The sequence below is a fragment of the Aulonocara stuartgranti genome, assembly GCF_965226115.1.
Source record: "Aulonocara stuartgranti genome assembly, chromosome: 19".
NCBI lineage: Eukaryota > Metazoa > Chordata > Actinopteri > Cichliformes > Cichlidae > Aulonocara > Aulonocara stuartgranti.
Window position 1 is genome coordinate 20,228,089 of NC_138955.1, and position 27,665 is coordinate 20,255,753.

Consider the following 27,665-nt stretch of genomic DNA (forward strand, 5'->3'; position numbering starts at 1 on the left):
TGATGCATGGTTTGGAGATGGTGACACTGAAGATTTTGAAGGTTTTCATTGGGAGTGACCAGGAAGTGAGGTTAGAGAGGTGAGGTTGAGATAGCTTGGACAGAGGAGACACTGGACAAAGGATGGTAAATATGGAGCTATCAGGTATGAAGAAAGGAAGAAGACAACAAAGAAGCTTCAAGGATGTAGTGAAGGAGGACGTGCAGAGGTTTGGTGTAACTGAGGAGGATTCTAGGGACAGAGGACAGAGAAAAAAGGTTAAAAACAGTCAAACATGTAGAGCCTTCACGTTAAAACCCGAGCACAGACGCCTACAGGTACTATCAGCTGTCAGTGACAAAGGGGCGTTACCCTAATGTTTGCGATGATGTCACTACTACGCTACTTCTTGCTATTGGTTCGAAAGCTTCCGGCTTCTTCTTCTGGAGAGAGAACCGCAGTTGAAGGCAAACAAGAAGTCAGCGCTACAATGAGCAGATATTTTCATTAGACTGGGGGTAAAGTTCACTTCGCTCACAGTTTTACCCTTTGCCTAACCGCTCTGTGTCTTACTTGACGTGTGGGATTAACGGAGCAGCTCGGCTGTCTGTCAGAGAGGATTATTTAACTCGAAGCTGACCGCAGCCATGATGGCGTCGAGCTACAACGCTAAGGAAGAGGACGGACACCACTCCGGCGCTTCGAGCGGCACTGGCCTTTCGAAAAATAAGAAACCGGACAACACGGCGTTCAAACAGCAGAGACTTCCAGCCTGGCAGCCCATCCTCACTGCAGGCAGTGTGCTGCCGGCTTTTTTCGTCATTGGGCTCATCTTTATCCCCATCGGCATCGGCCTGTACGTCACATCGAACAACATCAAAGAGTTTGAGGTACAGTCGCGCTCCTGTCCGCCTTTAACCGACTCTGGCTTCTTCTCGGTTCTCCTACACAGCCCGGTGTAGCTACACACCGTTTATACACACAGTAAACCTGCTGAAGGAGGCTCCCTAAACAGGAATAAGTGGTTCTTCGATAAGTGACGTAGCTTCTTTACGTCACGCCAATGTTAACAATGTTAATTGTAAAGATGAACAACATAGTGTTGAAGTTCAGTTTGAAGCGCATTCATTCGACGTTACTTTTAAATGTGGTTGCTACACACTTGTATCAAAGGTCGATATTAGATGGTAAAAACATCAGAGACATGGGGAGTCGGCACCACATATTTAATATTAATGAGGCTAGAAAGTGATCAGAATCACGGCTTATATCAGTGTGGCTGATCATAGTTTGGGCAGTGTGGTTTAACAGCACCACAAACCACAGCCTCTAAAGTGGCTTTCACATGGCTTCAAAACAGTCTAAACAAAGCTGGACTAGAAGGTAAGAAACACAGGATGTGTCCGGGGTTCCTGCCTCGCAGTGGGCCTTTGAGGGCTGCTGTGATCATAAGTGATTGCTGCCTGTGCATTAAACAAAGTGTTCCTGTATTTGATTCAAGTCTGTACCTTCTTCTAGTCATGTTGCTGCACTGAATAGACGGAGCACTGAGTGTATTTCAACATCAGTTTATTTCCTCTTTGCTTCAGATCGACTACACTGGTGTGAGCAGTGACAGCCCGTGCTACAACTGTGCAAAGAACTTCACCTGGAACACCACAGAGCCCTGTGTCTGCACCGTCAACTTCACTTTGCTCCAGCCGTTTGAGGTGAGCTCAGATCCCCCACCAGCTTCCAGGCATTGGAAGTTAATGAATAATGCATGCATTTACCTGCAGGACGGAGAGTGCTGCTTGTGCAATCCTAACAATAATTGTCCATTAAGATCTATTTTGAGTACAAACAAAAAACACTCAAGGTTTGTTTAGAGGCTGCTTTACTATTGATTGTTGTAGGTTTAAAATATGCTCTGCAGCTTTCAGAAGGCTTCATTGATTATTTATAAAAAGCTCTCAGTTGCTCGTCTGCACTCGTCTCATTTAACAGCTTGCATTTAGCTTGTAAAATAGCTTTTTTTTTTTAAATTAAAATGTTTGCGTGCTTCTTTTCTGAGAAGCAGAAGAAGTATTTGTATTAAGTACACTGCATCCTGAACAGTGAATCACCTGAAGGTGAAGTATTTTTGTCAACAAAGTTATTCACGTTCAACAGAAAATGGAATCATGTGCTCTTTCAGTTTAACAAACCTGATGAAGTGAGTTGTGTAGAAACGAACAGCAGCACTGATCAACAAAATAAATGAGCTGGGCTTTAAATGTTTATTTCAGCGTTCTCTTCATACTGAAATCAAACGCTTATGAATGTGCAAGATTAATGATTTTCTGGAGTGCTGCTCTCTTGTCGTTTTGCAGCAGCACTATTGCGTTGTACCATGTTATTTTTATATTCCTTGTAGATTTCCAGCACCTGTTATTGTCTCTGGTTGGAGTAGGTATACAGGTATTTTATACCTGTATAAAACATTTTATACAGGTATAAAATGAGGTTATTTAAAATTTACTTTAGGGCTTTTTAGTCCTCATTTAACAGACAGCAGAGAAAATAGGGAGAGCGAGCAGGAATCTTTTAATCTTGATGATTTTCTTGATGATTTATGTTGATCATAGAGATTGTGTGTAAGACCCTGTCACGGAAAAGCTGCTCATTCATCCTGGTCGTTACTGATTCCTAATTCTGTCAGCGATGCCGTCTTTTCTCTCGTACAGAGCAACGTCTTCATGTACTACGGCTTGTCCAACTTCTACCAGAACCACAGACGCTATGTGAAGTCCAGAGATGACAGACAGCTGAACGGTGACCTGTCTGCTCTGACGGTATGCTGCTGTACTTTTTGTGCCTATAGATAATTCAGAGAATCCAGTGAATGTTTCTTCCATCAGGTGAACATTATGTCCTTTTTCCAGGATCCCAGCAAGGAGTGTGAGCCGTACCGTAAGAGCGGAGATGTGTCCATTGCTCCGTGTGGGGCCATAGCTAACAGCCTTTTCAACGGTGAGTGTGTTGAAAAACTTCACTTTCCCTCTCTCAGCTGTTTAGCTTAACTGGAGTCTTATCTACAGTTTAAAACTGCTGTGTTAAAGCTTTGTAGAGCCTGATATCTGTACTGAATATACTGATTATGTGTTTCAGACACTCTGGTGCTGTACTACGTCGATTCCAACAACAGCAAAATTGAAGTTCCTCTGGTAAAAAAAGGCATTGCGTGGTGGACGGACAAGCATGTGAAATTCAGGAATCCTGCTGGAAACAGCAACCTGACTTTAGCTTTCCGAGGTGACATCTGCACACAGTTCACAGGCCCCTGTAGTAGGGATGCACCGATACCGGTATCTGGTATTGGCCTCGATACCACATTTTCTAAAGTACTCGTTAAAAGTCCCCCGATACCGGGGACCGATACCACGGTCTGAGACCTGTCTATGTTTGAGCAGCATGTAAGGGGTTAATCACAAGGGCCGAGTGAGTGAGTTGCACTGTCACTGTTTAAATATTTTTTTCATAATTATTTATTCTGTAATATGTTGCATACAACATGCTTTTCATTTTAAATAATAATTCTTAATTCCAAGCCAGTCCCTTGTTTTATTTTTTGTTAAATTATAGGACTAAAGCTGTTACCTGTAAATTTAAATCATGTTTTTATTCAGTACTCGGTATCGGCGAGTACTGAAATGCAAGTACTCGTACTCGTTTCCAAAAAAGTGGTATCGGTGCATCCCTACCCTGTAGGCTCGCAGGTTCGAGTTGCAATGACCAGCTGGGTTTTGTCTTCATCTCTCTCAGACACAGCGAAGCCGGTGAACTGGGCGAAGCCGGTGTACGAGCTGGACCCGTCGGATCCTGATAACAACGGCTTTATCAATGAGGACTTCATCGTGTGGATGCGCACGGCTGCATTGCCCACCTTTCGGAAGCTCTATCGCATCATCCAGAAGAAGTCTGGCACCACCCCAACTCTCCCCAACGGGAATTATATGTTGAACATCACCTACAGTATCCTTTACATTCCAGTAATCTCATTACTAGAGTTAGACATGCTGCTTTGAACAGGCTAGCGTGAGTTTTTTGTGTCTTATAAAGCTTAACAGATCAGACGGTCTTTACTTGCAGTATCTCTGCTTCTTTGATTAGCACACGGAGAAGCTTTTGATTCAAGAGGTGTGCAGATATAAATATTTTAAACACATCTACATATACTCAAGTATCCACTCTGGGCCACAAATAGATTATTATTTTATATTCCTTTATGGCCACAGTGTATCCATCTTCTGTTGGCCCTTACAGCAGGATAACGCGCCATGTCACAAAGTTGGTTCCTTGAATGTGATAAAGAGTTCAGTGCACTCAAATGCCCTGCAAAGTCAATGGATTTAAAGCAATAGAGACACTTTTGGGATGTGGTGAAACAGGAGTTTGTCCTTATCTCCAAAATCAAAATGTTCCCAGCACCTTGTTGAAACTGTGCCATTAAGTCTGTTGTGAAGACAACAGCAAGGCGTACCTAATAAAGTGTCCATTGAGTGTAAAGATATTTAAAAAGATCATTTTTCTGGTTTCTCGAATCTCAGTAGATTAAGGGTGTATCGTTGTTCGTGTGTGTGCGCGCGCTCTGTCGTTTCTCTTTAACCGCATGTAATCAGATTACCCCGTACTCAGTTTTGATGGTCGCAAGCGGATGATCCTGAGCACCATCTCCTGGATGGGAGGAAAGAACCCCTTCCTGGGCATCGCCTACATCACCGTGGGCTCCATCTGCTTCTTCCTGGGTGTGGTTCTGCTCATCATCCACCACAAATACGACAACCGCAACACCAGTGCGGATATCCCAAGCTAAACGGCGCGTTCCACGCTCGGGCCTCTGCATGCACGAGTGCGTACGCCGTACCAGGCTGTCGTGCGGTAGCGTCTCCAGTTTCTCATCAAAGCTGTGTTTAAGCGTAGCGAGGCGTCTCCGTGTGTCTCTGTGTATATAGCTTCAGGCCGATTTGCTGAGAATGTCTTTTTTTTTTTTTGTCTTCAGGTTTGCAGTCTTTTATTTATCTGAACATTATCAAAGTACCTGTTTCATTTTAGCAGTGCTTTGCGAATGGCTTAATTATTGAAGGATGTATGTAATTTTAATGCAAGTTTTTGTCCATATTATGTAAAGTTATATGTCCTGCTGATGAATGTACCGTAACACTTCGTTGACATACCTCTGTGGGTTCTGGGATTACCTTGAATACTGAAGGTGATTATGATTGCTTGGATAAATACTGATATTCAAGAGTCATAAAGCATTAATAAGAAGTAATAACAGAAATATGCTTTTCTGCCCTCCACTGTGACCGAGGAGCCAGTCTTTTATTTATCACTCATAAAACTTACTTTATACAGTATTCCTAATTCAAAGGTGGTGTCTCTGGGTGGGTGGAGCACAGGAATTCTCAATTTATTGTTTGTTAGTGGTTCGGCCAGAGTGTGAAATCGTCTGATTGGTTAATGTTGACCAAACGATATGCACTTTAAAAGTGTCCCGTTTGTTCGGTTCCCCCTTGTTTCGCCCTTCTGGACTGTTCTTGGTTTTTAATGCTGTTAAAACTTTCAATTTGAGCTCCTTGGCTTTTTATAAGGTTTGTAGGGTCCAATTAAAGAACTTGGTCAATGTATCGCTGTCATTTGTGATTATAATGGTAGAACTCCCACTGCTTCCATTATCCATGCTACTGTGATTTGTAGGGATGTTGATGTGTTTTATTGGCCTTTATTAACTTAATGAAATAAGGGGAAACAATCCCCTCAAGAATTTAAACACATAAAAAGTAGCACTTTATAATGATGTCACACTATTGGTAAAGTATTAGTAAGTGCTTAATTTGTCAATTATATATCACTATATACATCATTATATACTTCTCCTTAGTATGTCATTTATAAATCCAGATATATTTTATGATCATTACCAGCAGCGATAGCTCTGTGTGGTGCAACAGTAACACATCTGTATTGATAAATGGCATACTAAGGAGGAGTAATGATATATGAATGAAACATTATCTCATACCTTACTAATGCTTAATGGTGTGATGTTGTAAAATGTAATGTAAAAAACAGTCCTTGTACTTAAAGCCTCACCTGTGTGGACTGCACCACTTATCCAGGTAAGGAGGAGGTTGTGTTTAATGTGTCTCTTATACACTCTCCTACTCTTAATGCTTCTGTGCTCCTCTCACTGCTCTGGATTCAGTCGCGCCCGTCTTACCAGCTGATTACATCATCATCATCAGAACGTTAAATGAAATCTGTCTCAGACATTGAAATACACAACAAAGACGATCATCAATAACACACCATGCTGATAATCTCTGGGAACTGGGGAAAATGGGGAGCTAACTTTTGTTAAGAAGACTTTTATCAGTAATTAGATCATGCCTAATTAACGTTATATGAATTATGGACTGTATATACCAGGGGTAGGCAACTCCAGGCCTCGAGTGCCGGTGTCCTGCAGGTTTTAGATGTGTCCTTGATCAAACACAGCTGATTCAAATGGCTATATGACCTCCTCAACATGTCTTGCAGTTCTCCAGAGGCCTGGTAAAGAACTAATCATTTGATTCAGGTGTGTTGACCCAGGGTGAGATCTAAAACCTGCAGGACACCGGCCTTCGGGGCCTGGCATTGCCTAAACCTGGTATATACCATTGAATTCATCTTTTAACTGAACTCACTGCAACGGACAGGGCTGACCAGCAGGTGTCGCCATTTGGCTTTATCAGCCTTTAAGGGCCTAATTGTAGGTCCGGTGGTTCCCACAGACAGACCGAGCACAGAAGCAGAAAAGGTGAAGATCTTTCAGTATTATTGTGTGGTTTTGGGATGATTTGAAGTGAAGTTGTTTCTTGTCGGTTCACTTTTGACCAACGCTGCTGTTTTGTGCATCATTGTGATCACAAGACTCCTCCAGCAGTGTGGCGTCTTAAAACTTATTATAAGTAAATTACAAGCAAATGTTTGCTTGAAATATTGTTTTTACTTTATGTGAATCTTTAGATGGAGGTACAGGATAACAGGCTGTATTTCTCAGTGAGTTACAGTAAAATGAAAGGGTCTCTTTGGATTTGCAGGTTCTGGAGACAGAACCTTGACGTTTTTGTAGCCTGGAGGATAAATATGTGAGATACCTGCTGCATTATTGAAAGATCTCCGCCTGTAGGGGAGCTGGGCTTTAGTAGTTATTCTTGTGTGCTGCAAGTAAAAAATCTTGCAAAGTCAACATTCAGAGTGTGCCAGGCTTTGCTGGTCTTCCATAATACTAGAAATCTGGAGCCCAAAACAAACACTGTTCCAGCACATCATTTGATTGCTGTGGTTAACCAGAGTCGAGCTCTTTGCAAGCAAACTTTAGACATTCTTGTTGGGAGAAATTTGCTCAAATCATTTTTATATTATTTCTTTGTTTTTTTTTTTAGATGCATGAACACAGAAACTGAAGCCTTTGAAGCAATAATGTGCTTTCATTCCTCCCCCTCTTTGATCAGGAGGACAACAGCATGCCCATCATCATCTGAAGGGTGGGTCAAAGGACGTTCCGCTCCACAGAGCCGCAATAAGTCTCAGTGTGTTTGGTATGTCAGCTCTCGTCTGAGATTTGATGAGTCAGGCTAATTTCAGATGTCTCACTCTGTGTTTTGGATAAAACACGCCCGCGTCCCGACCCCAGCGTTTTAACCCAAACTGTCTTCTAAAGATAAATGCCTGTAATTTGACGATGCATCATCGAGGCTGTTTAAAGTCTAGATTATTAACTTGTGTTGTATCTCAGTTACATCTGTAATTCTTGTTTGATCTCCTCACAAGGAGTGGATATGTTGAGCTGTTAGTGCTGTGATGCCCAGGAAGCCACAGTGAAACAAGATCAATAAAAAGCATTCCCAGTTAATTACACCAACATGGCTGTAGGATCCCATGCAGACCCCTTTCCATCCTCTTGTCTCTTGTCTGATCACTGTTATAGCACCCTCCTGGGTGTTTGTCTCATGGTGTAACTCTGTAAAAGTTCAGTATCAGATGCTTGAGATCACTGCTTATTTATTGTGCAGATAAATCACAGTCACTCTCTTTTTAAAGGAATGTTGGTATTTTTAATTAAAACCTACAAAATCATTTATTCTATGGGAAAATATCCCAAGAATTTCCCGGTGTCCTGCAGGTTTTAGATGTGTCCTTGATCCAACACAGCTGATTTAAATGGCTAAATGACCTCCTCGGCATGTCTTGAAGTTCTCCAGAGGGCTGCTGATGACCTAATCATTAGATTCAGGTGTGTTGACCCAGGGTGAGATCTAAAACCGGCCTTCGAGGCCTGGAGTTTGACACCCTTGTTTTAGACTTCTTTCCCAAGCCTGTATCTGCTGTCTATCTCTAGTATGACCACTAGAGGGCGCCATAAACCTTCGACTCTCAGTTTCAGGAGCAGCTGCTGCTCAAAATCCAGGGCTTCCCCAATAAAAGCCAACTAAACTCAGTCCTTTATAGTTTAAATAAACTTGAAAGACAAACGGACTGATGTGATTTCGCTTTTGTTTCTTTAAGCATCTTGAGCGCATTATGGGGAGAATGACAACAAAAAAATTATTGTTTATAAATGAAAAGGTGAAGTTTTAATTTCAGCTGACATCTGTGTAAATAAGCTGGATAAAGTTGCTCATTGCGCAAATAAGAAAGTTCCCCTCGGTGCGCTCTGGCCAAAGGTGCCCCTGCTGTGAAGTCACAATTGGCGCTGGAAACTCGTCGCCAGACCGAACGAATGCTGGGAAAAATGTAATTTCCGAACACCCGGTCGGTCTTAGCGGGGGACATACATCAAGTGAAGGACGGAGCTTTCGTAAGAAGCCCATATGATGGTAAATTGAGAGCTGGGAACTCCCCCCCTTATTAAGTAGCCGATGGTGGAAAGATTCTTCCCACTTGGAAAGAGGCTTTCCTTTCTTGGACATCTGCTGGTGGAGCTTCCAGTAGCTAGAGAGAGAGGAAAGGGGGTCCAGGAGCAGCTCCTGAAATTTCTTACTTTCCTGAGGGGGGAGGCTTCAAGCGGGCTGCGCTCACGTTTGGTCCGTTCAGAATTTTGGGGGAACTTCAGTAGGTGAGTAGACAAACTTTTATTTCTAACAATTACGTTATAAAGATCAACTTTTATTTTTCCTCACAAAATTTCGATACGATATTTAAAAATTTTATTGACACTTTTTCAATTGAATGCGCTTTGATCACCAAACCAAGCTGAATGCTCTTAAAGCAAATTATAGAAGTTTGAAATGAGTTGTTGATCTGAGATTAGAAGATTTAAGATAAGAGCTCGATTTTTTTGTTGTTGAGCTGAACAGATTTAAATGCAGCCACCGCGAGAGGCAGGTAAGCCTGTAGTAACTTAGATTTAGCCTAATATTTGTGTTTTATATGATCCAAGATATCCGATTGGATCCAGGGCTGCAGTGTCCTCACATGTGCACCAGGCGGAGCGCACAGCCTGCGGTTAAGTTTAAAGAACTCGAGTTCAGCCTGAAGTGTCCCGTGTGAGGGCGACTCATGAGTTTATAATAATAAAATAATGTCAAAAATGCAAATTAATCACATCCAAGTAAATCTGCAACAGGAAATGAATGTATTAAAAACAAATTTTTGCTTCTGTGATTTTTTTTTTTCTCTTTTCCCAAGGGAACCCTTAGGATCATAGTGAAGATTTAGGGAAGGATAGAGGAGTAATATATTTTCATATACATGAAAATGAATCATCACAGAGTAGCCCGTGATATCACAGACTTAGTGATGCTATGAGGTCCTCCAAGGCAAGGCAAGTTTATTTGTATAGCACAATTCAACAACAAGGTGATTCAAAGTGCTTTACAGAGACATTAGAAACAAAAACAAATAAAAAGCATGATTTAAAATTAATCATCCAGTCTTCATCCCCGTAGGTGTTATGTGAACGAGAACCAGCGAGTCTATGCTGGATGTAATGATCCGCACAGCAAGCTGCCAAAGTCAGCAAACAACCAGAAACACATCCATTTTCCAGTTTATGCACTGGAAAATCAAAACTGAATTGCATGTGTTGGATATTTCTTTCATTCTCTTATTACTGAATAACTGCAGAGCTTCATTCAGTGGTAAGAAAAGTGCTCCCTCAGGCCATGGGAGTCAACTGAAGGCAGCAAGGTGTGGTTGGTTGTGTAAAGGAGTCTAGGTGGATCCAGCAGTTTTTTTTGTGTCGGGACTGAAAGCGATGACTGACTAATTAAAGTTATTTATCTAGATTTATATTCAAAGAAACACGATCCAGGGAGAACTGCGTGCACGCTGTCTAATTGTAAAGGCTCTCAGGTCACGCTTTAGACGCAGCTCTACGTTAGGTGTAAAGCTGATGCCTTTACACCACAGTGTAAAAGTGAGCTGAGATGTGCAAATGTCCTTTTTTGTTGTTGTCTGCAGACTTTTTGATGCGCTGCTGACCCTTTAGAGCCAAACATGAAGATAGGGCTGTCTCTGGCCACGGCTGCCTTCCTGGCGGCCCTGTTGTCCTCCATAGATGCTCAAGGTAAATACAAAGCATCTGGCCTCACTCTCCCCACACACACTATTCAACTCTGTCCAGTCTTTATCTCCTCCTTTTCTATTTTTACCTCTTATCTCCACTCCTTATTGAAGCTACTGGAATTAATGTGAGCGATTCATCACAACCAAACATGAACTGTTTGTACTGACTGAATAAAGTTAATCTTATTTCATATGTATGATATGTTGACTATGTGACTGATTCCTTGATGTCTGTCATGCTTTTATTCCTCAGTAGTGGCATATTTTCCCAATGTATCTATCAGGACTCATTGTTTGCTTTGATGTGAACTCCAAATCCAGATCCCACTCACTTGGAATTAAACTGTAATTTAGGAGTTTTAAACCAATAATGCACGAGCAAGTTTCTCATCCACATTTGGCACATGTGAGAAACCGTGCACACGAAAGTTTATTTAATTTCCAGTTTCTAACTGAATGTATTAAACAGCGAGGCACAGACTACAAGTGTAACAAAAGGCATTTTGTGGTTAATGTTTCCCTATAAATGTTTTAGCACAGTTTTTGCTATTTCCGTTTTACACTTTTTCCAAAGCAAAAATGGGAAGATGGCCCAAACCAGGTAGTTACGCACCGATTAATCTGGCTTACATAAATGTTATCATCATTACACTAAAGGTGCAGAAAGATCCTAAAACATATGCAAATTTCTTTTGCAGTGGTTCTAACAGCTGTTAAAACATTAGATTATTGTGCATGACAGCAAAAGCACAACAGATAAAGTAGAATACAGTCATTTCAGTTTTAATAATAAATAGAAATGTGAAAAGTGCATCAGTACTGGAGTAGAGTCATTTAGTGGACAGAAGTGGATCTGTGCAAGAAAAATGCAAGTGATTAAAACTCGAGTGTCTGGCTTTTTCCTTCCCAACACTGATTTCACGCTTCTACGTTACAGTTTCAGTAGAAACTAAATGATTTCGCTCCACATGCGACATGATGTAAAACATCATCAACGGTTAGGAATCGGTTGTAGCAGGAGTAGTTCTGACAGAAAATGACTTAATGTAATTAAATATTCAAACATCTCAGTCCAAAATAATGACACATAGAGAGGGGGTATGAAATCCTGCTCTCGCACGGCAGAGGAGTCTGCGCTCGGGTATCTCCGCTAACCGAGTGGAAAGATGAAATAGGAGAATAGCCAATTAATCCTCAGACAGCTCAAAGACAAAGAGCCTTTCTCGAGCTTCTTTGCGGGCATTTGTGAAAATGCTGAGTTGCAGGACATATGGAAAGTTAATATGCAGTAATGTTTAATGTCAGCACAGGCTGTGGAATTACTTTGGCATCTGTCCTGCCTCTTTGGGAGAGTCAGTGTTCTTTCCTCCTCTTCTTGGTCTCTCCTATTGGCAGCAGCTCAGGTCAGGATAGCTGGTTGGCTGGCTGACTGCTGGAGACTGAGGTAACACAACGGGAGCCAGATTCTGGCCCCTGGAAGACAGAAGTGTCCTTTATTATGAGCTGATGGGACAGACGTCCATATAACAAACACAACCGCAAAGTCCAAATAACCTACCCGCGATTATTTTGACAAAACCACATTTGTTCCTCAGCTACATTTTTTTAGAGCAGACAGACATGCGGTGAAAGGAATTGTAGCAAATCAAAACAAGATGCTCAGACAAGCTCGCCATGAACAAACGTGGGAGCGGCAGGCGCATCCTGCAGCTGAATTTTCCACTCATCGTCCACGCTGTGCTACTCACTACCCCTCCCCAACTCATCCACACCCAAGTACCAACACACACTATACACCCGTACCGTTTTGGTGTTGGAGATGAGTACTCGTGGAGAAATCAGGGGCAACATGGTCCACCGGGGCTCCTTGAGTTGAGATGCCAGGTTGGTGATCCTCCAATGCCAGTTTTTAAATATTTGGTGGGCTCCTCTTTGTCATCTGCCTGTGCACTCAGTGTGTCCCAAGCTATGGCTTCCTCCTCATAGTATATTTTACAATGATATTCTTATGAAGCATGCACCCAGTACCGCATGCCGTGGCATCTTATGCATGTTCGCGTCCCCGCCACTACACGGACAAACGAGGACCCGCACCAGAGGACCACGTAAGATTGGTTGCGCTAACCTCATTAACCTCACGGCAATTAATTTGATTGTGTTGTTGACACTAATTTACTGAGTGAAAAGACTTTCAGAGCTGCATGATTACATGAGAAGTAACTGAAAGATGAGCTCACAAAATATGAACTAACACCCATACCGTGACCCGACTCTAACAGTGGTTAACCTGGTTGACAGAAGCGCAGTCAGAAGTTTGCTGCTAGTTCCTGAAATACTCTGATGTGACTTTAATGCATGTGTGGTACTCACGTACTCAAACGTTAACACTCTGCCTGCCTGCAGCCTAAAGACGTAAGAAAGAATATCATTCTAAAATATGTTTGTCATCTCTGTCTCTGTACATGGAAACTAATGTCCAGCCGGTCAAAGTTGTTGAGTCAAACAACTTTCTCATGTACACACTGCATGATGTTGTCATCAAGTCAGCTCCATGTAAAGGCCTGCGGTCTTCTCACACTGTATATGTCTTCTCATATTTATTTTACATGTACACCTTTCTCTGTAAAAGCACATTTGGTTGTCTGAGGAAGTCTTGTTCTCTCACACCTTCTTGTGCATTTATGCTGCTGCTGGAAAAAGTACACAAGAGTCGCCGGTGACGAATTGTGTATTCTTTTTGAAAGGTTTGCAATGGATGTGTGCCACACGCTTTTGTAAAGAGTCGTAAGCAAATAAACAAAGTATTTTTTTTTTGTCCCTCAGATATGTTTATATACGTTGTGTATATAACATATGGTGTTCATTTTGTCACTCCAACAGCTACATGGCATCGTTGATTCCATTGTATAATCGGTAACTTAAGAATGAAGTCACTGTTGTGTTTGTTACTCTGAGCTCGGCTCCATCATAAAGGCAGTTTAATATGTGGGGCATGCGTTGTAACTGCACTTAGCATGTGTTGGATGGTTCACTCAGTGTCTGCACTTTAGTGGCGTTTGCGTGGATTCGTGCACAGACTGACGTGTATGCCAGTGCTTGAGTTGCCGGGCCGTCTCGGCTGGGCAACTCAAACAAGCGCCATTTTGCTCCAAAATGGCTTCTCACACTTTTCCATTGTCACGTGTTGCTCACCTGTCACCCTCACAGAGGGACGTGTTGTGTGTTTGGCCCCAACAACGAACAAGTCCGCTTCAGCCACGAAGTGTTTGTCGTTGGGATTAATGTGAATGTTTAATCAAAGATGCCCTTTTATTTCATTTGATCAGAAATACGCCCACGGTCACACGCGTCTTGTGTTTTAACAGCGTTTCGTCTCTTATTTGCAGTGGAGCCGCCCTCAAACTTGAAATTTCACATTCTAAATGAGAATACAGTGGAAATGTCGTGGATGAGACCCTCGGCAACGATAGAGGGCTTCAAAATACAAGTGCAAGTGCCGGATGGAGGTCAGTGCGTGTGTTGGTGTGCTGACACTACAAACGCTTTGAAACCCTAGCAGCTTTCTAACTTCCTGCTTTGCTCCTCATAGATGAACCGACCAGAGACTTTACCCTAGATGCATCTGCCACTATGACATTGCTCACTGACCTGACCCCTGACTTGGACTACTCTGTGTCAATAAGCTCCTATTATGGCTCAGAGGAGAGCATCCCCATCTTTGGACAACTGACCAGTGAGTTGATTATGCTTTATAAACATATTTTTCAGTGGAAAACAGGTTTTTAAAAAGTAAGTGTATGTTTTTACGCTCTATAATGTTCTTATTGTGTCCTGATGTGAATTCAGGACATCAGGAAATCACTTTTCCTTGCTGGCTATTGAAACCTCTGAATTATGTTCACTGATACAAAGCATTTACTCCCTCGGCAACACGGAGAGAATTTAATCATATAATATGCTAGTAAAAGTCAAGTAATAGCATTTCCATCCAGCCATAAAAAATCTAGGAAAGGGAAAAATCACATCTGTTTACCGACTCTTGAATTGCTCGCTGTTTGTAGTTAATGCAGCGTTTGTGTGCGTACGGAGCTGCTTTTATGATGTGTTGATTTTCTTGCCTTTTTCCGCTGTGAAAAAGTACACAGTGAGGCTTCAATGTGCGGCGCTAACTCACCGAGTGTTTCCTGTGTTTCAGTCCAGTCCAGTAACAGCAGCGGACGAGTCAGGAGGCCACAGGCAGATGCAATCAGTGAGTATGCTTACTGCAGTGTCGGCCAAAATCCAAACACACCCGACCCTTCGCAGGGCTTTCCGAACTTTTAAAATGTATTTTTTCCTTTTTGACTGTCATCATAATATTTTTCCCATGGAATAATTTGGTCAGGCATCTTACTGGGTTCTAACTGGGTAGACAGACAGGGTTTTGGCAGCGAGTGGAAAGGCACATTGGTTCCTTTAATTCTAACCAGCAGCCTGGTTAGAATTAGGAAGAAAAAAAAGTAAAGGAAGGCTTGAAGCTGCAAGAGAAAAGCTCCCTTGAGCTCTCAGCTTCAACCCTTAAGGAGAACGATTTTGGAGGGGAAAGGAGCAGGAGGCAGGTCTGAAGTACGAGTTCAGCTTTGATCAAGCGTCGCCATTGCAAACTTTCCTCAGCTTATTCAAACTGTCCGTGGTGACTGATGGGCAGACGTGCTCACTTTTCCCTCATATGATGATTGGAAACTGCAACCATGAGTGCAGATCCTCTGAAACATTAAGTCAGAGCATTTTGACTGAAGATGCCTTTTTCTGAATGTTTCATGTGAGACAGGAGGAATCGCATTTAGAGTCAATGAGAGTGCAGGGAGCGAGGATTAAAGTCCATCCACATAAGCCCTGCCAATTAGCATTTCAACTTAAATGTTCTGTTGCATCTGTGATTTAAAAGCTTGAGGATCTCAGTGTTTAAAAGTAGATATTACCAGTGGAACTTCTGCTGAATATTTAGTCTACAAAGGCACATTTTTGCCTCAGTCTGCTGGAATAACTGCACCAGCCCACTTTTGGCAATGGCTCAGAGTTCCTTTGATGCAAGAATGCACATCTCTCAGTCGTCCAACTACCTGTCAAAGATTTTATTTTATTCAGACGGACAGAAGAAATGCCATGATTTAAAATATCACCGTGAGATGTAAAGAATGTAGTTTTCTGCTTTCTGAGATTTTAACCCCATCGTTCACCAAAAGTTGAAAGCCAATCCATTCCTAATACGAATCAGTTAAAGTGTGTTTATTCATTCTCTCATCGACTGTTCTCCTGATTGACGGTCTTTCCTGTCCGCCGTCTGTCCTCAGAGTGTTCGGTCAGTGCGATAGCCGACTTGGTTTTCCTGGTGGACGGCTCTTGGAGTGTAGGAAGAGAAAACTTCAAACACATCCGGAGCTTTATCGGCTCGCTGGCAGGGGCCTTTGACATTGGCGAGGACAAAACCCGTGTGGCGGTGGTTCAGTACAGCTCAGACACTCGTACAGAGTTCCCCCTCACTCGTTACACCAGGAGAGGAGACCTGCTCCAAGCTATCAACTCACTTCCGTATAAAGGAGGAAATACCATGACAGGTACGATGTTTATCAGGAGGCTTTGAATCACGTTTTTTAACCTGATTGCGAGCGAGGACTTAAAAATACACATGAACTTCTTTTTAAAGGCGATGCCATAGAGTACCTGGTGAGAAACATTTTCACTGAGGCAGCTGGATCCAGGAAAGCTTTTCCAAAGGTAGCCATGATCATCACTGATGGAAAATCCCAAGACCCAGTGGAGGCGCATGCTAGAAGACTTAGGAACATTGGAGTGGAAATATTTGTCCTAGGTATGGTTTATTATTCAGTGTTTTTTTTCCTTTCTGATTTGTGCTTTCCCATGTGAAAGTCTGCCTGTTCTCAGAAACCATTTGATTTTCCATCGATGGCTCGTTTTAAGATGCAGTTTTGCCCCAGTAAAAGTCAAACTGTTGTATTGCCTAACATAAGCAATGCCCTAAATCACATCTGTAAAGCAGACAGTCCTAACACATGAGTTACTGTTTTTCCTTCGCAGGTATCAAAGGAGCAGATGAGGATGAGCTCAGGGAAATAGCCTCCACGCCTCACAGCAAACACGTGTACAATGTGCCCAACTTTGACATGATCCAGGAGGTCCAGAAAGAGATCATAACACAAGTGTGCTCCGGTGTTGACGAGCAGCTGAACATTCTGGTCAGCGGAGAGGAGAGTGAGTCAAGTGATATTTAATACATGCCCATGCAGGATTCATCTAAAATGCTGTTACAGTATACTGATGTGCAGCATCTTGTTTACTTTGATGCCTCCCACAGTGGTGGAGCCAGCCTCCAACTTGGAGGTCACAGAAGTTTCATCCAAGTCAATGAGGGTGACGTGGGCCCCGTCTCTGGGTGATATCACGGGCTACAAGCTAACCCTCAATCCCATGCTGCCCGGCATGAAACGCCAAGAGCTGTACATTGGGGCTGGACAGACATCCGTCAACGTCCGTGACCTTTCCCCCGAGACCGAGTATGAAATCAGCCTGTACGCACTCAAAGGTCTGACTCCCAGTGAACCCATCGTTGAACTGGAGAAGACGCAGCCTGTCAAGGTGTCAACAGGTGAGGTGGTTTGCTGTCATGTGTGGTCAGCTTTTAAGTTTGATGTACTCGTGAATGAATCACAGGCAGTCATGTGACTTGGTTTCCTGTCTTTTTCAAGAGTGCTCACTGGGAGTGGATGTGCAGGCCGATGTAGTCCTGCTGGTCGATGGCTCGTACAGTATCGGATTACAAAACTTTGCAAAAGTCCGTGCCTTCCTGGAGGTTCTGGTCAACTCCTTTGACATCGGACCAAACAAAATCCAGATTAGCTTGGTCCAGTACAGTCGCGACACATACACCGAGTTTGCCCTCAACACTCACCATGACATTAACGCTGTCGTCAGAGCTGTGCGCACCTTCCCCTACCGCGGCGGTTCCACTAACACCGGCAGGGCCATGACTTACGTCAGGGAGAAGATCTTCGTCCCAGCTCGTGGAGCGAGACAGAACGTCCCCCGCGTCATGGTCCTGATCACAGACGGAAAGTCGTCAGACTCTTTTAGGGATGCGGCCACCAAACTGAGGAATATTGATGTGGAAATATTTGCTGTTGGCGTGAAGGATGCGGTGAGATCAGAGCTGGAGGCCATCGCTAATCCACCGACTGACACCCATGTGTATGAGGTGGAGGACTTTGACGCTTTTCAGAGGATCTCTAAGGAGCTGACTCAGTCCATCTGTCTGAGGATTGAACAGGAGCTGCTCAACATCAAAAAGAGAAGTAAGTAGAAGAAGATCAACTCCTTTACTATGATCTGGAGCTCAGATTTACTTCTCTTTCTGATGGTTTCCATGTGTTAGCACCTTCACACTGGTCCACAGGATATTAGACCCTGAAATGTGACTGCATTTTTAGCCGCTGACGCAGTGACAAATAGCCAGAGCAGTCATGGAAAAGCTAAACAGAGAAACATATTTTGTAAATTGCTGTCAGACATGGCAAAATTGAATCATTTCATCAGAGTTGCCAATAAACATACCACAAAAACCACGGACGTGCCTCTTGAATGAGCTCGAGTGATACCGAGAGCTGCAGCCCAAAACACTCGACAATCAGCCAGTGTGCTGTCCAGTGCTTCAAGATCTCAACTTTTGAAATCCATATTTGTTAAACTACAGTAGCTTTATAAAAGTCACGTGCAGGTGAGGCTCTAACTACCTGACTACCTCTTTGATTTTCAGGTTTGCTTCCACCGAGCGATTTGCGCTTTTCTGAAATTACCTCCCGAAGCTTCCGTGCCACCTGGGTACCTCCTCTTGCCAATGTCTTGTCTTACCTGCTACGTTTCCGCAAGGCGGAAGATGTCACCGGAGACTACATTTCCCTGGCTTTGCCCAGCGATACCAACACAGCTGTCCTTCCCCATCTTTATCCCCTCACCACCTATGAAGTCAATGTCTTTGCTCAGTATGATAAAGGAGACAGTTTCCCTTTGACGGGTGAAGAGACAACTCTCGAAGGTAAGAGATTTACCTGAATTTAACAGAATGTAATCAAAATAAAAACACTGAGCATCTAAGAGTTGCGTTTTTCTTATCAGAACAAGGAGCTGTAAGAAATCTACGAGTGACAGAAGAAACAACCAACAGTTTCAAGGTGTCGTGGCAAGCCGCGCCGGGTTCAGTGATCAGATACCGCCTGTCCTACGTCCCGCTGAGCGGCACAGGAGAGATACTGGAGGCTCAGACCCTTGGCCCAGAGACCACCATAGTCCTCCAGGAGCTCTTCCCCATCACTACCTACCGTGTGTCTGTGTCTGCTGAGTACGCATCCGGCCTTGGAAGCGAGATGCAGGTGGATGGAACCACCAAGGAGGGTGAGCGAGGACAACTGCTGACACTATTGTCAAACTGAAGTTTTGAGAAATGTGAATTTTGAGAAATGATGCATTTTGATCTGTTTTCAGTCCGCGGCTCTCCCCGTGACCTGCGTGTCTTCGATGAAACAATATCTACGATGAAACTGGCGTGGAGGTCTGCTCCTGGCAATGTTCTTCAATACCGCATTGCCTTCAAACCTGCTGAGGGAGGTGAGAGGAAGGAGATCTCTGTCAAAGGAGACACCACCCAGGCTGTACTGAAGAACCTCCAGCCAGCCACTGAGTATGAGCTGTTTGTCAGCGCTCGCTATTCTTCTGGTTTGGGCGATCCTCTCCTGGGCACCGGAACCACCTTAGAAGGTAAGAGACGCTGCCATATTGGTACTTTAAAGCCTTTGAAGCACAGTCGGATCATGTTTATTTCCAGTGTTTGCAGCATGCTTTGTAGATGTGCTTAGTATTTCCAGCTTAACAGGCCCCCTATTGTGAAACTACACGCATTTGGGAACTTGTTTCCTGTCCTCTAAAGGTCCCTGCACCAATAAAGTGAAAGTTGTGTAGTCGTTTGGAAGGTTGGTGTGAAAAATATGGAATGTGTAAGCGTTCTTTTACCACAGACTCCCCGACACGTCCTCACTCCTAAAGCGTAATATTTCACGCTACGTGACAAATCATCGATATATTACGCTTCCGAGCACCCAACACGTCTCTATGTTACGAGATCTGAAAAATGAGGAAACATGAGAACCGTTTGGAATCAATCTACACATGTATGTTCGTTTTACTTAAATCTGTTTAAAACGTCATTAAAGTGCTGGTTAGGGTTAAGGTTAGGGCTGGAATACCGCGGGAGTGTCATTCTACTGGATTTCATCCGTAACCCGGCGCGTAGCATAAGAACGCGGGTGGTCACCTTTCGTGTTCCTCAGGAACGCCTCAGGACTTGACAAATCATCAGCATATTACGTCTCAGGAGTGAGAACGGGCTGGACTCCTAGCTCGGGGTGACTTTGCCACCCATGAAGGCAGTAAGATGGAAATGAGTGGGTGTGGAATGCTTGTAAACCTATGGAATGACTTGGAACTGACTTTGAGAGGCATATGCTCGCCTGCTGAGACCTTTGCATCTCTATGACACGCGAATGATTGTGTTAGAGTCGCTCAGCGGGGCTGTCTCTCTGTCAGTAATTGCTACTGATTGCAAATTCTGTTTATAAAATCAGGAATTTTATTAGTTGTGCATTCAGTTTTATTGGGGAGCTAGCTGTTCTGGCCCAAATTGTGGTTTAAACGGACAATAATTTGAATCTCAATAATGTGTGAAGAGATAAAGTCTGCTGTTGTTTTGGCCAAACTGTTAATAAAAGGGCAAAAAAGAAAGTAGACTTGGCCGATTTCACTTATGAGTCCTTTTTGGGTAGTTAAAGATCAGAGAATGAATTTTGCAGTAATAGAAAAAGTGGGACTGTGTTTTCTTCATCTTGTCGAGTGCCAAGACGAAAATGGCACGGTGGCTGTTTTTCATCACATCTAAGTTGTGCCTCATTTGAATCAGAGTCTTCTCTGAAAGCAATTTAAGCCCTTGGACATATTAAAGAGTACATTTCTTGGTCTTTACAATTATGTTGTTACATTGAAACCACTGGCGAGGTCCTGCGTGCTGGATATATCTGCTTTTAATAGGCTTCCCAGTGCAGGTTGAATAAGAAGACTCGAGTGCAAAAAATTAACTAAATTTCCGTCTTGAATTTACAACTTCAACAAAGCATTTTTGTGTAAATTTCGGTGACCATAAAAATGTGGATGAAAAGTGGTCTCGTCTTTATTTCTTGCTGTTCCCACACTGACCGGAGAGCCCAGTCTGGATTAAAGCCGTCTCCACAGGTCAAATCTGTGCAGTCAGCCCCACACCCCCACAGGAAAAAGCTCCATGACAAAGCACTCTGTTTAGGCATTTTTTATTAAGCTGTCATGATATCAGCATGCCTAAACACTGATCTCATTGTGTGCCACTCTTTTTGAGTGACCCACTCTGTGAAGTCCATGTAGGCAAGAACTGGAAGAAAGTGGCTCGCACAAAGGCCTCTCTCACGGCCAACAGAGGATGGTAGACAATACAGAAGCCTTGAGCAGAGCAGAATTAAATCATCCTGAAACGAGTGGGAGCAGAGAGAAGGTGTGACACAGAATGCTTACATCAATGTGTTAAATGTGGATATTATACACTAACTATTTACTTAAGGAGTGGGAGTGTTAGTCGGCATGTGGAAGATGTTACCTAAGAGGACCCTGAAAGCTGGGTGAGCTGTCTGTCTCGTCTCAGGGAGAGCCGTCTGTTCATCTTCCTCCAGGGTGGGGCAAAGGACAGGCAGGGGCAGAGAGAAAGGCAGAGGGAAAACAGGGTACTTGAAAATGTGAACCACAATGCCTCAGGGTGACCTGGTGGGATAAAGGGCTGTTTCTTCCCTAAGAGGTCAAACGTTCAACCCCTCATTTATCAAATGCTTAACTACCTGCATGACACCTCTGATGTGTTTATGCCATGAAGGACTTTCGAGCTTTGACTTGCACAAAAGCTCGGCACCAGGTGAGGTTGTAGCACTTTGGCTCGGTTTCCTCTAACCTATCCCTTTAATGAATTTTGTGCAGTGCCAGACTCTTTGGCGTGCCACATATTTTTTTCCACCACTGTAAAAGGTCCTTTGAGGTAAAAAGACTAGGGACAGGCAACCCTGGCTGACAGACACTGAAGGCTTGATCTTCGTGGCCCACGTGTACGTCTTAGCTGACCAAGAGCAATAAAGCGAAGGAAGCTTGAACCTGGCTGCCAGTGCTGAGATGGCACAATGTATTTCCCGATGTGATTTTGAAGGAATTTGCAGAGAAAGCAAGCGTGCTCAGTCTAGTCAGGTAATATATACAGTGACCCACCTGAGTCTATGTAGCTGCGTAAAATGATTAGGACAGTGCTGGCAGGTTAGTCGTGTTTCCTCTGAATTTCTCTTGCCTGCTGGCACGACTGATTTCTTTCAAGTGCCGTCTGCAGTCATTTATATTTTCGAGCTTTAGACGTCGTTGGCTGCAGATGTGAAGGTTATGTCGGCACATGCCCTGCAGGAAATCTCTCAGATGAGCTTCGGTTGTGTCATATGCGGTTTTCTAGACATGGGTGAGGCCTTACTGTTATTTTGTGAGCCACCCTCGTTCCAGATCTTAATTTGAGAGTTCCTCGCCTTGATGGGTAGGATGCTCAGGAGGCGGGTGGGGTGTTATATAGAGGCGGCTATAATTGTTCTATTTTGATAGGTGGCACTGTAAACAATGCAACAAGATCTAAACATGTGTTTTGTAACCAAGCACTGAACTACAAACTGTGCAGAAAAGAAGTGAAACTTGTTTTTTTGCATTGCTGTAGAGGTTTTGCTTGGACTGGAGCATGTGTTTCCCCTTCTCTATAGCTTGTCTGCAAGTGCTGATGAAAAGTGAGCCGCTGTCTGCAGAAACCATTATGTTGTGATTTTTTTTTTTTTTTTTTTTTTCCACCGTTGGTTCACGCACAGCCGGTAAAGTCAGTCAAGTTCATCTGCTTGGCAAAGATAATTCTTTTGATGGAACAATCTGGGTATTTATGAGCGGTCCACGCTGTTTTCATGGTATCCATAAATCTGGAACTCTTCATTAATTTGTGGCCGTGGCCGTTGCGCTTGACAAGTGCCTCCTCTCTTTGCTCTCAAGGTGCAGATTTCTGCTTGGCAGGCACGCCCGGTGCCGTTACTTCCGTTCGCTTTCCAATTCAGCCAGACTGGATAAGTCGCAGGGCCTGAAATCATCATGCATTTCATTTATAGGACTTTTCTGTTCCATTACATTCTTTTCAACTGCATTTTTGCTTTTATTAAATCTCATTTGGTGAGGTTTGATAGATGAGGTTTGAGTGGGACCACCCAGCTGGTCAGCTCTGCTCTGCTCGCCCGCAGTGGGTTAGGTGTTTGAATGAGGATCAGGATCCCGGAGGTTGTGTGGGAGGCTGTGCGTGGCAGCTCATCCTCATCCTCCTGTGAGATATCCAGCTCCTCTATATGGCGGCCAGATTGAAGAGCCGTCTCAACACGAGCGTCCCTCTCAGCCAGGCGTGCGCTGGCCGTGCGTTGCGAGACGCCACCGCAAAGTTCCCTTCCCTGCCTTTTCTGCAGCTTTCTCCTCTCATGACAGTCTCCTAGGAAAAGAGAGTGAAGGAGAAAAACGGCGAGCACAGCATCTGCAATTGTAGTGAGCGCACATTTCTGGATCGGGTTTCCTCTGCTTCAATGGAAAATTAAAGAGCTGTCAGGAGAGGTGCTGAGGATATGTGATTAGTTCTGCAGAAGTTTTTCCAACCGTCTCTTATTATGAAGGGAGAAAACTGTGGGTGCTCAAACACATCCTCAGGGGTTAAGGTGGAGACAGATGAGTGATGTCTGGTGGTTTATCACCGCCATTGTTCATTCCGTCCCTTTCGTCAGATCTTTATATGTCTGCATTAGCAGTACTAACAGCATCTCAGCCCAAATATAAAGTACTGAACCAACTCAAAACAAACTTCTATGTCTGATCTACTTCTGCCTTTGAATCCATCCCCCAGAGCTCGGCTCACCCAGAGACTTGGTGACCAGTGACGTCACAGACACCAGTTTTGCCGTGTCTTGGACCGCGGCCCCGGGTAACGTTCGTCAGTACAGGGTCACGTACAAGTCTCTGTTCACTACGGAGTCTGGGGAAGCAGTAATACCAGGAAGCAGCACCACCACAGTTTTGCAGGGTCTCACCCCAGAGACACGCTACGAGGTGTCTGTGTTTGCCGTCTACGGCCATGGAACGGGCCAGGCATTGGTTGGAGAAGAAACCACAGATGGTAAGTTACTCTTCTTTTTTCTTGGTCTGTTTCGCTTTCTTCATAGGCTTTCTGTGTGAAGTCTGAAGACTTCATCTCGGTCATGCCTAGAAAGTGTGAAGCTAAGTATGTGTGATGTCACCGTACAGCCATAAAACCACAGAAGACACAAAGGGACCTTCAGATATTTCCCCCCACCTAAAACACAAACAAAGCCTTAGGGCTTCTTGCATCTGTTAAACTCCAAATACGGTCCAGGAGCATCATCACTGAGCTTTCTGGGTCAGTGACGCAGGCTTAAAAGTGGTCCAGGAAAAAATAGTGTTGAAAGTGGTATTTTGTAAGCTGTAGAAAAAGGGAGCTGTCATCAGCGCTTACTGCTCAGTTCATTCTGTTGAGCTCAGAGATAACGTCATAGCTGATGCCATTCGCCTGAGCAGTAACGAATCTGGAGACTTCACACGCACGTCTTCGAGGCTGTGCATGTATGTTATATATGTGTGCAGAGGTGATGTCATGTCCAGGACACCTGCACGAATTTTCATGGGAGATCCAGAGCAGATAGGCCTCACTCATGCATATTGTGCAGAAACTTGCACCAGTTGGGAGGATTTTAGTTCAAGAGTTAGTAAAAAAGATTTCAAGGAAAAAGATTTCCAAACACTATTATTGTTTATTGATTCTGGCAAGCAGGAGAGGGGGCATACCCACCAAATACAACCATCCTATCTAGAACCTCCCTGGGCCGAAGCGACACGCAGCTAACTTGGATGTGCTTCCCTTTTCCATTAATAAACGTGCTCCCACCGATGCAGAGGGCTCTGAATATTTTCCTCAGCCCATTTTAAATCCTCTGACAATTCAACAACAACAACAACAATCTTTATTTATAGAGCACATTTAAAAGCCTTGGGCATACCAAAGTGCTTTACATAAAACAATAAAAGGTTCAAACATTGATAACGGATAAATAAAAATAACGAGTTATGTTCATAGATAAAAGCTACCAATAAGAATGACTACAGCACATGGGTAATAGCAAGATAAAAGCTGTACCACCATAATAAAAGACACCAATAGAAAGATAGGAGGGAATTAATACAAGAGGTCAATAGGTCACAGCAACCAAACAAACAAACAAACAAACCAGCAATTAAAAGGTGGAGAAGGCAAGTTTAAAAAGATATGTTTTAAGCTGTGATTTAAAAGAATGAATAGAATCAGATGCCCGGATGCCAATCGGGAGATTGTTCCACAGCACAGGTGCAACAAGAGCAAACGATCGATCACCTCTAGTCTTAAGTCGAGATCTGGGCTGAGCCAGCAGTAACTGTGACGATGACCTTAAAGCCCTAGCAGGAGCATAAGGGTTTAAAAGGTCCTTAAGGTAGCTGGGTGCAGTGTTGTTAGTAATTTTAAAAGTAAACAACAAAATTTTAAATTGAATACGATATTTGACAGGCAACCAGTGCAGATCGGCAAGGACAGGAGTAATGTGGGCAAACTTGCTGGTTTTAGTTAGAATGCGTGCTGCAGCATTCTGAACTGTCTGTAATCTCTGTAAAAGGGAAGAGTGGAGACCACAATAAAGTGAATTACAATAGTCTAGCCTCGACGTTACAAAGGCGTGGATGAGCTTTTCGAGATCTTTATGCGGGATATAGCGCCTAGCCTTAGAGATAAGACGAAGCTGGTAAAAACTAGATCTGACAACAGCAGACACTTGTTTGTCAAGTGAAAAGGAGCTGTCAAATAAGACACCCAGATTCCTGACAGTATCAGAGAGAGAACAACTAAGAAAACCAAAGGCATCCCGGAGTTTGGCACGAAGGGCATTACTACCAAAAATCATAATCTCGGTTTTCTTCTCATTAAGGATAAGAGAATTCGACAACAACCACTTCTTGGCCTCAGACATGCATTCTCGGAGGCTATTCAGAGACAGAGCAAGATCGTCGTTTAGCTCAAAATAGAGCTGGATATCATCTGCATAATAGTGATAAGCAATATGGTATTTCTCAAAGATGGCACTTAAAGGAAGCAAGTATAATGAGAAAAGGGTAGGGCCCAGCACAGATCCCTGGGGGACACCACAGCAAACAGGTACAGCCGAGGAAGAGGATGTAGCCAGATGTACCGTAGAGAGCCGATTGGAGAGATAGGATTTAAACCAATCCAGGGCAGCGCCCTTGATGCCTACAGTGTGCTCAAGTCTCGCTAATAAGATATTATGGTCAACCATGTCAAATACCGATGATAGATCCAAAAGCACTAAGACTGAGGGGCGCCCGTTGTCAGCCATTAGTAGGAGATCATTGAAAACACGAAGCAATGCTGATTCTGTGCTGTGATGTTGTTTGAAGGCCGATTGAAATTTATCATTTATATTATTCTCATCAAGGTAGGTCTGCAGTTGGAGCAGAACCACCTTCTCAAGTATTTTAGCCAGAAAGGGAAGCTTAGAAATTGGCCTAAAATTGGCAAAATCACTAAGCTCAAGGTTCCTTTTTTTTTAGAACAGGTTGGATTATGGCATGCTTGAGAGCTGAAGGTACATAGCCAGAAAGCAAGGAGAAGTTCAATATGGACAATAAACAAGGTCCAATTACACTGAAACAATCCTTAACAATACGGGATGGGAGAGCATCATGTACACAGTTAGTATTGTTCAATTTATCAATTAGACGCTTCAGAGTGGAGAGAGAAACGGGTTCAAATTGATAAAAAGTGGCCGAACAATCAGGAGTAGACATACAATCAGTCACCAGAGGAAGAGTAGATCTAAGGGATAAAACTTTATCTAAAAAATAGTTTGAGAATTTTCCACAAAGACCCGGGGAAGACAGCAGTGGCATAGAGGGACGGGGGTTCACCACAGAGTTAAAAATTTTAAATAGAATTCGTGGATTATCACCATTAGTGGTAATAATTTTAGAGAGAAAAGCCGCTTTAGCCGTTCTGGCAGCAGTTTGGAACTTCGAGCGGCTAATACGTAAAATATCATAAGAAGACTGAAGTCTATCACTCCTCCACTTCCTCTCATCACGCCGACATATACGTCGTAGGGCACGAACAGAATCATTTAACCAGCATTGTGAGAAAGTTCTAGGGCGTTTCATTTTGATGGTTGCAACAATGTTAAGAATCGAGGAACAGGTGGTAAAAAGAGTATTAGTAGAGTTCTCAAGTGTGTGTGGGGAAGAACAATCCAGCATACTAAATGGGGAGTTAACAAAAGATGTAATAAAGTTGACCACAGTATTGGCATTAATAGTGCGCGTAGGATAAAGAGGAGAGTTTAGGTATTGTCCAGTATCACCCAGGTCTACATCGAAGATGACCGGGGAATGATCAGAGAGACCAGTATTCCTGATTTCCTTAATGCAAATGTCCACATTGAATGAAAAAACCAAATCAAGGGTGTGGCCTTGAACATGGGTAGGCTCATTCACCCACTGAATAAGATTAAAAGAATCAGTCAGCACAAGAAAGTCTTTAGCCAATTGGTCATTCATACAGCAGACATGAATGTTAAAATCTCCAGAAACAATAACAGAATCATATTTAAAAAGAACGGATCCCAAAAAATCAGCAAATTCAGAGATAAACATCTTATGATATTTAGGCGGACGATAGACCACGACACACAAAGTGGTCCGAGAGCCCGTCAGTTCCAATAGCTGAACTTCAAAACTGGAATAGGTTGGAGAGGATAGCAGCCGTGCATCATGTTTATTATTGAAAACCGAGGCTAAGCCACCACCTCTACCAGTTAGCCTAGGTGAGCTAAAGA

General features: G+C 43.4%; 2 protein-coding genes across 6 annotated transcripts in view; both read left to right on the plus strand.

Annotated features, from left to right (window-relative positions):
• Positions 1 to 386: 386 nt before the first annotated feature.
• LOC309696091 (cell cycle control protein 50A-like) lies at positions 387 to 5,625 on the plus strand. The gene is made up of 7 exons (XM_082517204.1): positions 387 to 869; positions 1,569 to 1,688; positions 2,685 to 2,792; positions 2,883 to 2,970; positions 3,109 to 3,252; positions 3,763 to 3,972; positions 4,620 to 5,625. Exons 1-7 carry the CDS (start codon positions 627 to 629, stop codon positions 4,811 to 4,813), a joined length of 1,107 nt encoding a protein of 368 aa, XP_082373330.1. The 5' UTR covers positions 387 to 626; the 3' UTR covers positions 4,814 to 5,625.
• A 539-nt stretch (positions 5,626 to 6,164) lies between these two features.
• The window catches only part of col12a1a (collagen, type XII, alpha 1a), a 52,930-nt gene continuing 31,429 nt past the window's right edge, over positions 6,165 to 27,665 (plus strand). For 2 of the 5 annotated variants that reach the window (XM_082517186.1, XM_082517187.1), the window contains exons 1-14: positions 8,572 to 9,103; positions 10,450 to 10,555; positions 13,941 to 14,060; positions 14,144 to 14,287; positions 14,750 to 14,803; positions 15,888 to 16,151; positions 16,241 to 16,405; positions 16,633 to 16,806; positions 16,910 to 17,200; positions 17,301 to 17,903; positions 18,365 to 18,643; positions 18,724 to 18,999; positions 19,090 to 19,362; positions 23,624 to 23,893. In XM_082517186.1, the coding sequence (XP_082373312.1) occupies positions 10,486 to 10,555; positions 13,941 to 14,060; positions 14,144 to 14,287; positions 14,750 to 14,803; positions 15,888 to 16,151; positions 16,241 to 16,405; positions 16,633 to 16,806; positions 16,910 to 17,200; positions 17,301 to 17,903; positions 18,365 to 18,643; positions 18,724 to 18,999; positions 19,090 to 19,362; positions 23,624 to 23,893 (2,983 nt within the window). In that variant the 5' untranslated portion in view covers positions 8,572 to 9,103; positions 10,450 to 10,485. Of the gene's footprint in view, positions 7,533 to 8,571; positions 9,104 to 10,449; positions 10,556 to 13,940; positions 14,061 to 14,143; positions 14,288 to 14,749; positions 14,804 to 15,887; positions 16,152 to 16,240; positions 16,406 to 16,632; positions 16,807 to 16,909; positions 17,201 to 17,300; positions 17,904 to 18,364; positions 18,644 to 18,723; positions 19,000 to 19,089; positions 19,363 to 23,623; positions 23,894 to 27,665 lie in introns of those variants that run through there. The other 3 variants (XM_082517185.1, XM_082517184.1, XM_082517183.1) reach the window with 3 other exon arrangements.